Source organism: Aricia agestis, chromosome 4 (genome assembly GCF_905147365.1).
Source record: "Aricia agestis chromosome 4, ilAriAges1.1, whole genome shotgun sequence".
NCBI classification, from domain to species: domain Eukaryota; kingdom Metazoa; phylum Arthropoda; class Insecta; order Lepidoptera; family Lycaenidae; genus Aricia; species Aricia agestis.
The window spans coordinates 6,947,860-6,961,558 of NC_056409.1; the positions used below are offsets into that span (position 1 = coordinate 6,947,860).

The 13,699-nt window shown below is 36.7% G+C and overlaps 1 protein-coding gene across 1 annotated transcript in view; it reads right to left on the reverse strand.

The window, feature by feature from the left end:
• Positions 1 to 13,699, reverse strand: part of LOC121726317 (synaptotagmin-10-like) — a 121,450-nt gene that overhangs the window by 62,968 nt on the left and 44,783 nt on the right. The window contains exons 2-3 of the mRNA XM_042113631.1: positions 6,158 to 6,311; positions 2,072 to 2,213 (exon numbers count right to left, since the gene is read on the reverse strand). Coding sequence (XP_041969565.1) covers positions 2,072 to 2,213; positions 6,158 to 6,311 — 296 coding nt within the window. The remainder of the gene's footprint in view (positions 1 to 2,071; positions 2,214 to 6,157; positions 6,312 to 13,699) is intronic.

Genomic DNA, 13,699 nt, shown 5'->3' on the forward strand with positions numbered 1-13,699 from the left:
TATAGTTATATTTTGTCTACGAAGATCGGAAACAAATTTCAATCCCCGTGCTAAGCAAGCTGGTATAGACTGTCGTCACCACGTCGTCACCCTTTCACATAAAAACTACTGTAAGAATCTTGATACAATTTTGTATGGTGGCTTTTTTATGAAATAAGCGGGCAAACGAGCAAACGGGTCACCTGATGGAGAGCAACTTCGGTCGCCCATGGACACTCGCAGCATCAGAAGAGCTGCAGGTGCGTTGCCGGCCTTTTAAGAGGAAATAGGGTAATAGGGGAGGGTAGGAAAGGGAATAGGGGAGGGTAGGAAAGGGAAAAGGGTAGGGGATTGGGCCTCCGGTAAACTCACTCACTCGGCGAAATACAGCGCAAGCGCTGTTTCACGCCGGTTTTCTGTGAGCCCGTGGTATTTCTCCGGTTGAGCCAGCCCATTCGTGCCGAAGCATGACTCTCCCACGTAGCTCAAACAAGCTCTGGAAAATGAATACTCTACTTGCTTTTTATCCACATAAAGTATTGTAATTTCGTGGTTCCGAAAGCTAGTCTCATAGATAGAACAACAAAATATAGCAGAAGACGTGCATAACGAGAACAACAGAATATCTTATCAGGGTCAGACAGTTTATTAGTTTCTTTATTACAATGACGAAGGTAACGATAAGGAATTAAGCTGGGATTAGCTAAATCCCGATTAGATGAGGATAGGGGATGGAGTGATAGGGCTTTATTCACAACTTGAAACGTTACGAAAACATCTTAAGACTGTTACTAAACCTTGTGTAAACGGCTTAATTTTTATTGGGTACTGAAAATTGTTTTTGTTTAAAGTGGACTAGATAAGACTTGTAACTAATTTTACCTATTAATCAATAATAAATCAATAATACTATTTTAGACATGATGATCGCCAGATACTAATCCCTTTTCTAAAAAAAATTGTATCAATAAATATACTTGACCATCCTTCTATAATAATAAATAATCATTATTAATGCGAATTCTTTGTAGATATAACTTGGATGGATCGATTAAACGTATTTCTATCGTTTTAGAAAAAATATCGCAATAATCTCGTAGTTTAGACCAGTGATCCACAAAGTGTGTGCCGCGGCACACTGGTGTACCATGGTCAGCAGTTGGTGTGCCTCGGAAAAGGTCATCGTACATAGCTAAGTGCAAAAAAAGAACATCTCAGGACGGTCTACGAAGGGGAGTTCAGAGTAACACACTGATTAATTTGTGGTGTACCTCCAAATATTTTTATTTTCCTAGATGTACCTTGAACACAAAAAGTTTGCGGAACTCTGGTTTAGGCAATAGGTGTTTACCTCATTAGTGATGGGACAAAATTCACAGTGTCAAAAACAACTGACCAACTAGGGCGTCGACAGTCGACTGGTTAATAAAGCCATTCAGTCAAACATCTAGCCCTTTGACTGAACAACGCCATTCGATCACACGGCTATACGTCGTTTAACCGACTTGTTGACTGCAACGTCCAACACTACAGCTAGATTACGCTTAGCCAACTGTTTAAATGGTAAATTAACTAAGGCGACCATTAGTTTAGTGCTATTATTACACAAGCGTAAATATAACAAACAGATTAATAATTGTGTTCTAACTCATTTTGAACACAATTGCAAAAAAATACCTTGGTGATGCATTTCATAATCCCGTAATTTCTCCTCGAATATTAGTTTCAATTTTGATTCACTCGTATTGTTAACAAAACGCATCTAGCCGCGTTTACCGCGTACTACCGCGGCGGTAGTGAGCGCTGAACTAATTCAATCAAACAGCGGCTTTTGAATCAGCTGTAGTGTTGAACGTTTTGAGCAACTTAAATATTCAATAGAAAAGCTAGACGTTTGATTGAATGCTGTTGTTCAGTCTACGGGCTGTTTTATTGAACGGCTATTTAAACCAGTTGGCTGCGATATATAGATTTATGGATAAGCCGCCTAGTATGTCGTGCATCGTTTGCCACTAGACGACTTATCCGTATATTCCGCTTTACGCTGATTTCGGGACTGAAGCCTTAAAAGTAAATTGTAACGGTAACTGACCTTCTTCCCGGCATCCTTGTGTTCCTGCACGTACTCCTGTTTGAGCGGCTCCGTCTGCAGGTCTGGCAGGGAGTGGCTGATGCGGATCGCCGCTTGTCGCGAGAGGGAGTCGCAGTTGCTGTCCTGAGAGTCGCGTCGTGTTCTACAAACAAACATAATCGTGTCAGTAATTCGTCATGGTTTCGAACATCTTAATACTGATGTTCATGAAACCATCAATTATAGACGTGAGTGGAAGAATCAAGTAAGTAAGCCGTTTTTTTTTTTTTTGCAGAAATAGAGGCTTTAGGACCAGAAAATAAAAATAAACTGTGGATTATATGTGTAGCCAGATATAATTAGCTAGGTGATGAAGTAGAAAAGTTACAAGGTTTGTTCAAATTACAGGAAAAAAATGAGTAATGTTCGTGTTCACTGTTCATGCATTCATCTCAGTCAGTATTCAGTAATTAACATTGCATAAATGATGAAGTTGATGACGCTTATTAGGCTGCGTTTCCACCAGAGCTGAGCGGAGCTGTGTCGCGAGGAATGTGATTTTGAGAACCAATAGCATCGTCGCGCTGAGCGATGTCATGGCAAAGTCATATCAATGAAGCGATTCTATTGGTTTTCAAAAATACATTCCTCGCAACACAGCTCCACTCAGCTCTGGTGGAAAGGCAGCCTTAGATTCTAGCGCCGCTATGTCAACATGTCCAGCATTCAGTAGCTGTATCTAAAAAAAAAATCATCCACTCCTGGCTGCAGCTCGCAATGTAGTCTCCAATATTAATAACTCGTTCTACTACTACAAGTCACAATATAATATAGAATCTGTGCTTTAAATTCAAAAACTACAAGCTAAGGGGACGAAAATACTCTTTTATTTTAAACCTAATGACTTAAAACAGGGTAGGCTTTTAAAAAGCTTGGTGTTACGCATGGGGCCATGGTCTCATCGCATCTTGTCTCGTCTCGTTGTCGTAGTAAAAATAGTACTAAAAACCTTTTTAGAACCAACCTTACTTTAATAATTGAACAATATCTTGTTTATTTGCATTTCTGTTGTTTACATTTCGAAAAAAATACAACTCCATTAGAAGGAATGTTTTCAAAAAGGTCGATGTTATTACATTTAGAGAATAATAAAATATACCTTCAAAATATGAAGGTTATTAAACATGCAAACAACATTTACATATTCCACAATCCATGTAAAATAAACATCTTTATTTACCTTTCGAATCTCGGCAGTACAGCCAAAATATAAGTATATAATGCAGTAGGGCAACTCAGCTGTACGGTGTATGCTTAGACGGTCAATTTTATTGAGCAATATCACGTAATTTGCAATATTATTGACCGTCTAGGGTTAATATTGAACGCACCCGCCTTTCAATCTTGCTGTCGTATCTTGGTATTGCGCAATAAAATTGGTCGTCTAGGGGCATACTGAGATCAAACATACTCAAGTGACAAGTTTTAAGCACGCGTGAAGTGACCTTACACTGCGTCGTTTTTCTCTCATGTGGTCTACAAACATGAAGAGATAAATGGGCATCGTCGTTTTTGTTTGCCACACAGTCAGTCGCAATCATAGTGGGAATCATGGTTATGGAATATCTATTACGGCCAAACAAGAGTTACCCGAAATCATGTTTATGTGTGCGTGCATCGATTCGGTTGTTCTAGTATGAAGATATAGCCTACTGCATACCGTTTATACTATGGTATAATGCAAGAAAATCAATATCATAAAAGCCTCGCCTTAGCTTCTTTAAAAGTGGGTTTTATAAAGCATCGGCTTATGGAAATCCATAAATATAAGGATTATATTCGCTTCGTTGTTTTCTCAGTTACTCCAATACATTTTTCTAATCCCTGTTTACAATACTCAATATAATCTCTTATGCCGCTACAATAAATCTGGCAAGATGCAACGTAGGAAGATAGAAGATTAAATAATACTCAAAATTATATTATTTGTAAATTCACAAATATATAATTACTATATGACGCCCGCAACTCCGTTGCGCCAAAATTAGTTTGTCACGCTGGAACCGTACATTTTTCCGGGACAAAAAGTATCCTATGTCCTTTCCCGGGATTCAAAGTATCTCCATGCCAACTTTCAGCAAAATCAGTTCAGCGGTTTGGGCGTGCAGAGGTAACAGACAGACAGACAGACACACTTTCGCATTTATAATATTAGTATGGATTATCATTTCTTTTGTTCATTGATAATCAACACGAGTCCAGTCCATGGGCGACGAAAGTTGCTTTCCATCAGGTGACCCGCTTGCTCGTTTGCCCCCTTATTTCATTAAAAAAAAAAACTTGATAGTACGCAGTTATCGTAATGAACAATACGCGGACGGGGTAAGGCTTCTACCGTACTCCATTAGCAGCTCTCATGCGTTATAGCAGTTAGTGGTTAGTGGTTGTTTGGAAACTAAGCTTGTCGTTCGATCCGTGTTACTTTACTGATAAACTACATATTCTATACTAGAATTTGTTACCATGTTAGATTTGTTTCTTTGTTTATTTTTGATCGATTAAATTTTTGTAGATTTTGATGTTTGAGACTCATGTATCCAATGTGAATTCTTGGTAACGTAGGTTAAATCTGTAATCGGTACTGTAACTGTTTGTAAATGCACTTAAATGCAATGGAATGCACAGGAATGCACTGAAATGCATTTTCATTGAAAGAAATTGCGAAATCGATTTTGATAAAAACTTTTTAGTTTTAAATATCAAAACAGAGTAATCTCCAAGTCTTTACATAATATAAAAAAAACAATGTTCAATCAGAAATCGAATATAACCGATTTTCAAAAAATAAAAAACCAGTGTTTTTTTTATGCCCAGAACATCACATGAAATTGGCCTCAAAAAGAATCAAAATCGAAAATCGTTATGCATTGCGCACAAAGAACCGCAAAAGGATATTTATTTACTGACTCTGGGGAGTGACCGAAATCATGAATTATGGGGGACCCCATATTATAATATTTTATTGGTAGAAATTAATTGTATTTTAGAAAGATTGTTGGTTGTTTTCGTTTTCACACAACAAACGTTTAACAATAAAAATTGGATATTTGGGAAGTAGAAGAAAATTTAATTGATCGTAATATGAAATATAAATGTATTATATGTAATATAATATAAAGTATTAATTAAATAACCTCAAAATATTATATGTATGGGAAACGTTTTGTTAACGTCGAAGAAAACTATCCTACTACACTATAGTTTCTGCAGTAAAAACTATCCTAAGTAAGCACTTAGCCTATTATAATATCTGTCTACACGTCTTATAGAACGGCACAGCGCGGTAGTTTACATAGACAGACGCTTTTAAATTTAAGGCGTTTTAAAAATGCTCAATTTACTTTTCATCTAATGACACATAATAATATATTCCTCAGTAAGCGTTCGTTTAAATAAGGAACATTTATTTTCGTTAATATTCATTTAAGCGAAGCGAATTCTTCGTTAATTGTTTCTTTAACTTTCGGACTTTGTACCTAGCGCGATGAACATAATTACAGAATTTTCAAGTAAACTTTTACCAGCGTGTTTTAATCTGAAGTTATTAACGTGTTTGTACCTCTATGTTCCACCTCGAGGAATATTGCTGCTCGTTCCTTCTTTGTTCCCATATTAAGAGACTAATATACATACTTATAGGTTTTAGGTTTTACTTAGTACTGAAAAATATGGTTAGGGTGAAGATAAATACAAACCCTTTCCTTATGAAGCGGATGAGCTATAGCAGATTGATGCACAATAAACAAAAATATTTCGTTACAATGTATTTCTATGATAACATTAAAACCTCAGGTATCTTTTCAATAAATCGCCAGCTACCTGTGTCTGCTCTGTTTCTGCTTCTGTCCCGCTGCCCACCGAGCTGGGTGTCGCAAGTTTAGACCCTATAATTACTGTTGTGTTAGCGTTCAATATGCCACCTACCCATGAGCCGACGGCGGCGAGCAGCTCGGCGGCCATGGCAGCCAGCATCAACGTTGCGGGACACCAAACTGCGTGTCGCTAATTTAGACCCTATAGTTGTAGCATTAAGGTTCTATATCGCACCTGCCCATGAGCCAGCGCCACGTGGCGGCGCACTGGTAGCCGACGGCGGCGAGCAGCACGGCGGCCATGGCAGCCAGCATCAACGCCGCGGCGTAGTCCACGGAACTGCCGCGCACTCCTGACTGGCTCTCCACACCCTCACGAGGCCACACTCCTGGAGAAGAAGAGAAAATGTTTATAAAAGAACGCCTCTTTGTATTTTGATGAAGTCTGGGTCACTGTCAACTCTCACAATAAAAACTGCATGAAAGACTTGGTGCGAGTAGAGTTTAACTTGAGCTAAATTCGGTTCAGGCTGCAAAGCGTGCCTTCCAAGAAACATAATTCTCCTCCCGCATTCAGGTGAATATTCATAAAATAACAAAGGGTATGTCCAAATACATTCTAAGCGAGAAAATTATTATGTTTTATCTCACTTCCAGATTTTCGCAACTTTATTTCGAAAGTAATCATGACCGTAAACGTAGCTATAGCCCGGCCGCACATTGTCCGAATTCTGATCAGAAACAGTTGAATTTCGCCGGACCGCCACCCCGCACACTATCCGAAATATCCTTCCGGCGAGTTCGAGCTCACTCGGCTCAGTACAATGTAAGAGACAGCGCGGACGTTCAACTGTTTCTGATCAGAAATTTCGGACAATGTGCGGCCGGGCTTAAACTCTCTGAATTGAGTTTCGAAATACACGTGAAAGATCAACGAGTTATAAAGTTATGTGTATTAAATATAATTACTCCAACTGTAACTATCGATTATTCTAACCAACCAAAATATGTAAGTAAGGGGAATCTACATCTACTTGAGTGTAGATATATTAGGCAAAAAAATGGGTCACATTATTATAGAAAACTAGCTGCCCCGGTGAACTTCGTGTCACTTTAAAACCTTTCCCGGACTTCTTCGAATATTTTAACACTAAAATCAGTCCAATCCGTTCAGCCGTTTTCGAGTTTTAGCGCGACTAACACATTTGAAAATCCATTTTTAAATATAAGATCTACATTAAGATTATCATTACAATTTCAGACTTTTTCTTTCTGATTTGTATGGACAAGCGCCCCAGCGTTACGAGCTTGCACCTACAAAAGTTAAAAAAAAATACTTTTGCAGCGCTGCCACTTTTACAGTTACCTCTATACAGAGGATTCATACACACCCTACAGTATTATCGGTCTGTTTTGTTCCACCCTATACAGGGTGTAACAAAAATAAGTGATAATACTTCAGGGTGTGTACGTATTCCTTGTAGAGAGTTCACTGTGAAAGTAGCAGCGCTGAAAGACCTATTTTTTTTTTTCACTTTTATATGGGGAAACTCGTGACACTCGGGCCCTTACCCATACAAAAGTGAAAAAATTTTTTCGTCTTTCAGAGCTGCTACTTTCACAGTGAACTCTCTACAAGGAACCACCCTAAAGTATTATCACTTATTTTTGTTACACACTGTATAGCAGTCATTCATAATATTCTCAAAATATAAATGCAATAGATTGGACCCCATCTAAATATGTACGGCATTTGTTAATTTATTACAACAAACTTAGAAGTTAGAATATTAAACCAGCGGTTGACAACAGGTCCTTATCGAAGCTATTCAGGGTGAACGCCCTCTAATGATCGCGGTTCAGATGTTCCACAAACTTCTGTTAGTAATGGGTTTAACGTTTAAGTACTTGGGAAATACTAAATAATTTACTGGTACCTTGATACAGAATCTTGAATGTACTCGTATTGCTGTGCAATGAACCGTTTATTGTTTTCATTTAGCACACCATGTTAATATCAATATTATTATCCGTCTTCAAAAAAAGGAGGTTATCAATTCGACGCGTATCTTCGTAATATATTTCCAGAACTGCCCAGTTTTTGCATATGCTAATCTATAAGTTATAACAGCTTCTGAACAAATGTGCCAAATTACAAAAGTGTATGTATGTTTTTATGTTTGTGCCCGTATATCTCCAAGAACTACAAGTCCGATTTAAATGATTCTTTTTTTATTGTACCAGGTATTGTTCAACTTTGGGAATACTGCAAGTTCCATCAAAATCGGTTCAGTAGTTTTTGAGATAGGGAATTTTAATTCTTAATTACTACAATTTGAAGTCGGTTTTATCTTTTCAAAGTACTTTTATTAATGAAAAAGTTAGAGGGTGCATATTATGTGAAGAAGCAGTGACCTTTTAAAGAATAGAACGGATTTTATTGACTTTGCATAGCAGTGATTTGGGTCCTGGATTAACACAGTATATTATCCTACTTTATCCCGAAAAAGTATAGTTTTCTGCGTAATTTGAAACAAAATTATAGCAACGTATGGTTAAAATGCTCACGTCAAACTTAAGTGTTTGAGTACTGTAAAGTATAAAAGTTTATATTATATAGTCGGAATTACAGATTTTCTAAAAGTACTTACTTGATTATTCTCTCTTATATATAAAATTCGCGAGTCACAATGTTAGGCCGCGTACTCCTCCGAAACGGCTTTACTGATTTAAACCAAATTTTTTTTTTAATGAAATAAGGAGGCAAATGAGCAAACGGGTCACCTGATGTAAAGCAACTTCCGTCGCCCATGGGCACTCGCAGCATCAGAAGAGCTGCAAGTGCGTTGCCGGCCTTTTAAGAGAGAATAGGGTAATAGGGGAGGGTAGGGAAGGGAAGGGAAGTGAATAGTTGAGGGTAGGGAAGGGAATAGGGTAGGGGTTAGGGGATTCGGATCGGCGAAACACAGCGCAAGCGCTGTTTCACGCCGGGTTTCTGTGAGAACGTGGTATTTATCCGGTCGAGCCGGCCCATTCGTGCCGAAGCATGACTCTCCCACGTATAAATAATTTTATATGCATATTCAGTGTGTCTGAGAATCAGCTACTGGGTACCTATTATATTGATAAGTGCATTTTGTTGAATAAACAATAGTAAATTATTACAACTCGAGACTGACGGTGACTATTGCTTGTGCGACGGAATAGCGATGGACGTTGCCATGGTGATATCCTTGTTTAGTCACTTCAATAAAATAATACGGGCGAAATACTTTATATGGCAAAGAAACGTTTGCTGGGACAGCTAGTTTAATATAAATTTGCGTTCTCAGCTTATCCTCTAGCAAACAATGTTCATATCCATGATACTCGTAACCAATATTTGCAATATGAATTTACTCTCGCATTTTGTAAGCCACAACAGGTATCAGTTATCGTTGCCTCGGGAAACAATAAGGAGATCAGTTAGGGAACATAACACCAATAAGCTGCCAGCTATCTACTGACAGCATTAACATAAAGCCTTCATTAAAACGAGCTCACCGCGTCTGATGGGAGTAACGGTTTTATTATGATAATTTCATCTGGATTGTGGAATTTGGTAGCATTTGTACGTTTCATGTGGGATTTATTTGTCCAGGAATCGTAATAGTTACAGTTTTATGCTAATATTAATCCTTCGATCGCGGATTCATGGTCCTTGGAAAACTATTGTTATTCTCTTGTTGTCGCGGTCACCGGTAACCTAATGGGGCTTGATAGGTTAATAAGAAAAATATTTGTTTGTTAAGCCCACTGGACCAGTTTGGATAACAACTTGAACGTTGGACTAACTGTAACAATTTTAAATGACTTCTCAAAAAGAGCACGACGTGGATTGTAACGACAATGTGAACTGGCTCTAATAAATAATAAAATACCGTTTTATCACTTTCATAAGAAACTTGTTGCTCAAAGTGAGCTTTCATCCATAAAGGGAAACATCTCGAGATGATTGACAAAGTTGATAGTTAAGATTGATGTTGTGTATTATGAAGTCTAACTTCGTAGCACGGGGAACAATTTCTGAGAACTTCAACTCATCATCAAAAATGCCCGGGTGGCTTCGAAATGAGGTAAATTGACTTAAATGTTAAAATTGGCAACTTTTGTGATGATCCAGTTGAACTATTGGAAGTGGTCGGAGATACTGAATATTTTGGTTGACGAGCAAAGCAATAATTAAAGTATAGGTCGCGTATAAACTCATGATCGGTCGCCGAATAGGGGTAAAGAGCAAACGGGACGAGTGTACGAGTAATCGACAGGTCGTCGATTACTCGTACACTCGTCATTGGCATTGGTAGATTTTTAATTATGATTAGTTGCTATTTTTTCTCTCTTGCTCTAATTACATCAAACGATTATAAAGCTGTGCTAAGATATCTTATAAAATTATTCCAACGTCATAAGCCAGTTTTACAGCGTTTATTTAATAAATCTTCTGTATTTTTAGCATATTCAGTAATTATAACATTAAAAACAGCACTATATAATGTTGATGTCTGATGGCTCGCGAAAAATAATTTATGGCTTAACTAACCGTATGCATGTAAAAAGGGCCACACGATACGCAAATGAAAATGTAAACGTTTCAAGCACGCATATATTTTTAGATTTTAGACCTGAACAAATATAAGACACACGTGAAAAGTAAATGAGGCAATAGAAAGACACCACGTTACAATATGTATCAATAATAATTATTATTATTTTGGTTTTAGGCTGGACTCACACGCGATGGCGCGAACGCGCGGCTAATTATAATAACTTGACTGAATTTAACATAACCATTTTGACTATCCATGTATATGATTACATATGTCACTCCTTGTATATGTATGTGCCGTCTAATGTAATCCGAATTCTAGTAATCCGATTTTAATTAATCATTTCACGGTAGATTAATTAGTTGGACGGAGAAAATAATTTACTTAACGCGTATTTATATTCATGCATAGTGTAGACGTGCTTTGAACGTTTAATATTAATAAAGTTTATTTTTTATCCCAGTAAAATGTTTGGTTCCCGCGCGACATATAAATTACATGAGGCTTGTAAAAATTTAAATCACTTAGCCTGATGCCTCAACACCTGCCTGAGCACTATAGGATGTCTAGTAGTACACCTGCATACTTCTAGGTGCCTATTTAATGCGCACTAAATCTACAGCCTGTCACTGTTCCAACTGAGAGACAGGTAATTTCCGCACCAGCGAATATATTTTCTCCAAAGTCCAATAGAAATGTTGACACTTACGGCGACAGTCCTCTTTTACATTAAACCTTATAACAAAACAATTTACCATTACAATTTCTAGATCTACTAGAAAAACTATAAGGGACAAAATAAATTTTACACTAATAAAACACAATATTTCTTGCACTTTTTCCACTATATTAAGATATTATTAAAACTTTTAACAAATTACACGTCCGGTTTCGAAATAAATCATCATCAGGTGTAAGTTTAACTGATGATGATTTATTTCGAAACCGGTCGTGTAATTTGACACGTCCGGTTTCGAAATAAATCATCATCAGGTGTAAGTTTAACTGATGATGATTTATTTCGAAACCGGTCGTGTAATTTGTTAAAAGTTTTAATAATAAATAAATAAAATAAATAAAAAATGTTTTATTTCTGAGTAAATTTGAATCAAATTTTTTCAGAATGTCTACCTGATGCCTACCACCGGTTCGGGAACTACCCCGGCGAGAAGAACCGGCGTAAGAAACTCGCACGGGTTCCACTTTTTACCAAAAAAGTGAGAGAAAAATTAAATAATATCTTAATATAGTGGAAAAAGTGCAAGAAATATTGTGTTTTATTAGTGTTCAATATGAATTTCCACCAAGAACCGACAGTACAATCAATTAAATAAAATAAATCAAATAAAAATCAAATCATTTTTCAATATATTGTGTAGAATGTACATGTAACATACACAATATATCCATGGTATAGGCAAAAGAAATATCAGGTGATTTAGCTTGTTTGCTCTTAAATAGAAATTCACGTTACTAGGATCAAGATTACTTCGTTTCCTATAGCAGGGCACACAAAAGACGATGCATACAAATCACGCGTAGCCCGCCCGTAGCAATCTCGTAGCAATCTCGTAGCATTTCGTAGCACATTCTACGCCGTAGCTAACGTAACTAGTAGCTAATGCCATTTGTATGCCATTCAATTTAATACGACATGCCTTGTTTAATCCATACTTCCATACTAATATTATAAATGCGAAAGTGTGTCTCTCTGTCTGTCTGTCTGTCTGTTACCTCTTCACACCCAAACCGCTGAACCGATTTTGCTGAAATTTGGTATGGAGATACTTTGAGCCCCGGGAAAGGACATAGGATACTTTTTGTCCCGGAAAAATGTACGGTTCATGCGCGATAAACTAATTTTGGCGCAACGGAGTTGCGGGCGTCATCTAGTTAAGTTTAAAAATAAATTATTGTTAAATATTATTATTTACATTAATTTATTTATTTTTTGTTCCACTTTAATGTAACAAATGATATCGATTGTTATAATAGGTATTAAGCATTATTATATTGTAACAGAAATTAATGTATTGTATTAGGTTATCCTGTGATAATAGAATATATATGTGTGTGTGTGTGTGTGTGTGTGTGTGTGTGTGTGTGTGTGTGTGTGTGTGTGTGTGTGTGTGTGTGTGTGTGTGTTTGTTCAATAAATAAGATACTATCTTCATACATTACTTTGTTTCTATTTTTTCCCTAATTATAGAGGTAGATATTATGATGAACATTGACTTTGATAAGTAATTTCATTAATGATATAGGTATATGTTGTTATTTCAAAATAATAAAATACAATTTAATTAGCATTTTAAGAAGTCAACGTTTTCATCATTGATATTCTTTTCATAAAAACAAATACATTCTTATTTAGAACTCGGTAATGTTTTTTTTTTTACTTAAAAATAAATGGTGGTTTTGTTTCTCTTGATAACGACCTTAAGTACTTTATCTTAAAAATAATTATGTTTATGGAGGAAAAGTGTGTTAAAGAAAATAATTAAGCTATAAATAACAAAAGCAGAAAAACATAAAAAGGCCAACTTTTAAAATGTAATAAATCATTGACCCAATTTTATGCACGCAAGTATAAAATGCTAAAGTTCGTCTTTTATTTTTATGCTTACTAAGTAAATTTTTTAAAATATTACATAATATTACGAATAAAACGAGTTGACTTAGTCTTAAAATCATCTTAGAAAGATTTCAATGTTGAAAAACTAACTACCTACTTTAAGAAGAAGGCTCCGAGAGGAAAGGAATCATAGTTTTTATCAAGTCGAAGTACCGTTGTATTAAACCAGGGTTTCTCAAAGTGACGCGAACCCCTAGGGATTCGCTATTTGACGGCAGGGGGTTCGCGACAAGATTTACGTAACGGTGGCAACAGGAGTTATTATTAGATATTATGTCCGTTAATGAAACTCTTCAAGCTGATTTCAAAAGGATGTCTTTGATAGATTTTTGGGCAGCTAGAAAGGCAGAGTATTTCGAACTCTCATGCTAAGCGGTGAATTCCCCTTCCTAAAGGGGAGGGGGGGATTTCAAAATAAGTAATGGGTTCGATGTCACCTGGAAATTTGACACGGGTTCGTGGAGTCGAAAGTTTGAGAAACCCTGTATTAAATGATACGATTCTCTGGGCAATTAATCTGGTGAAGTAATAAATAGTTGGATAGTTATAATTG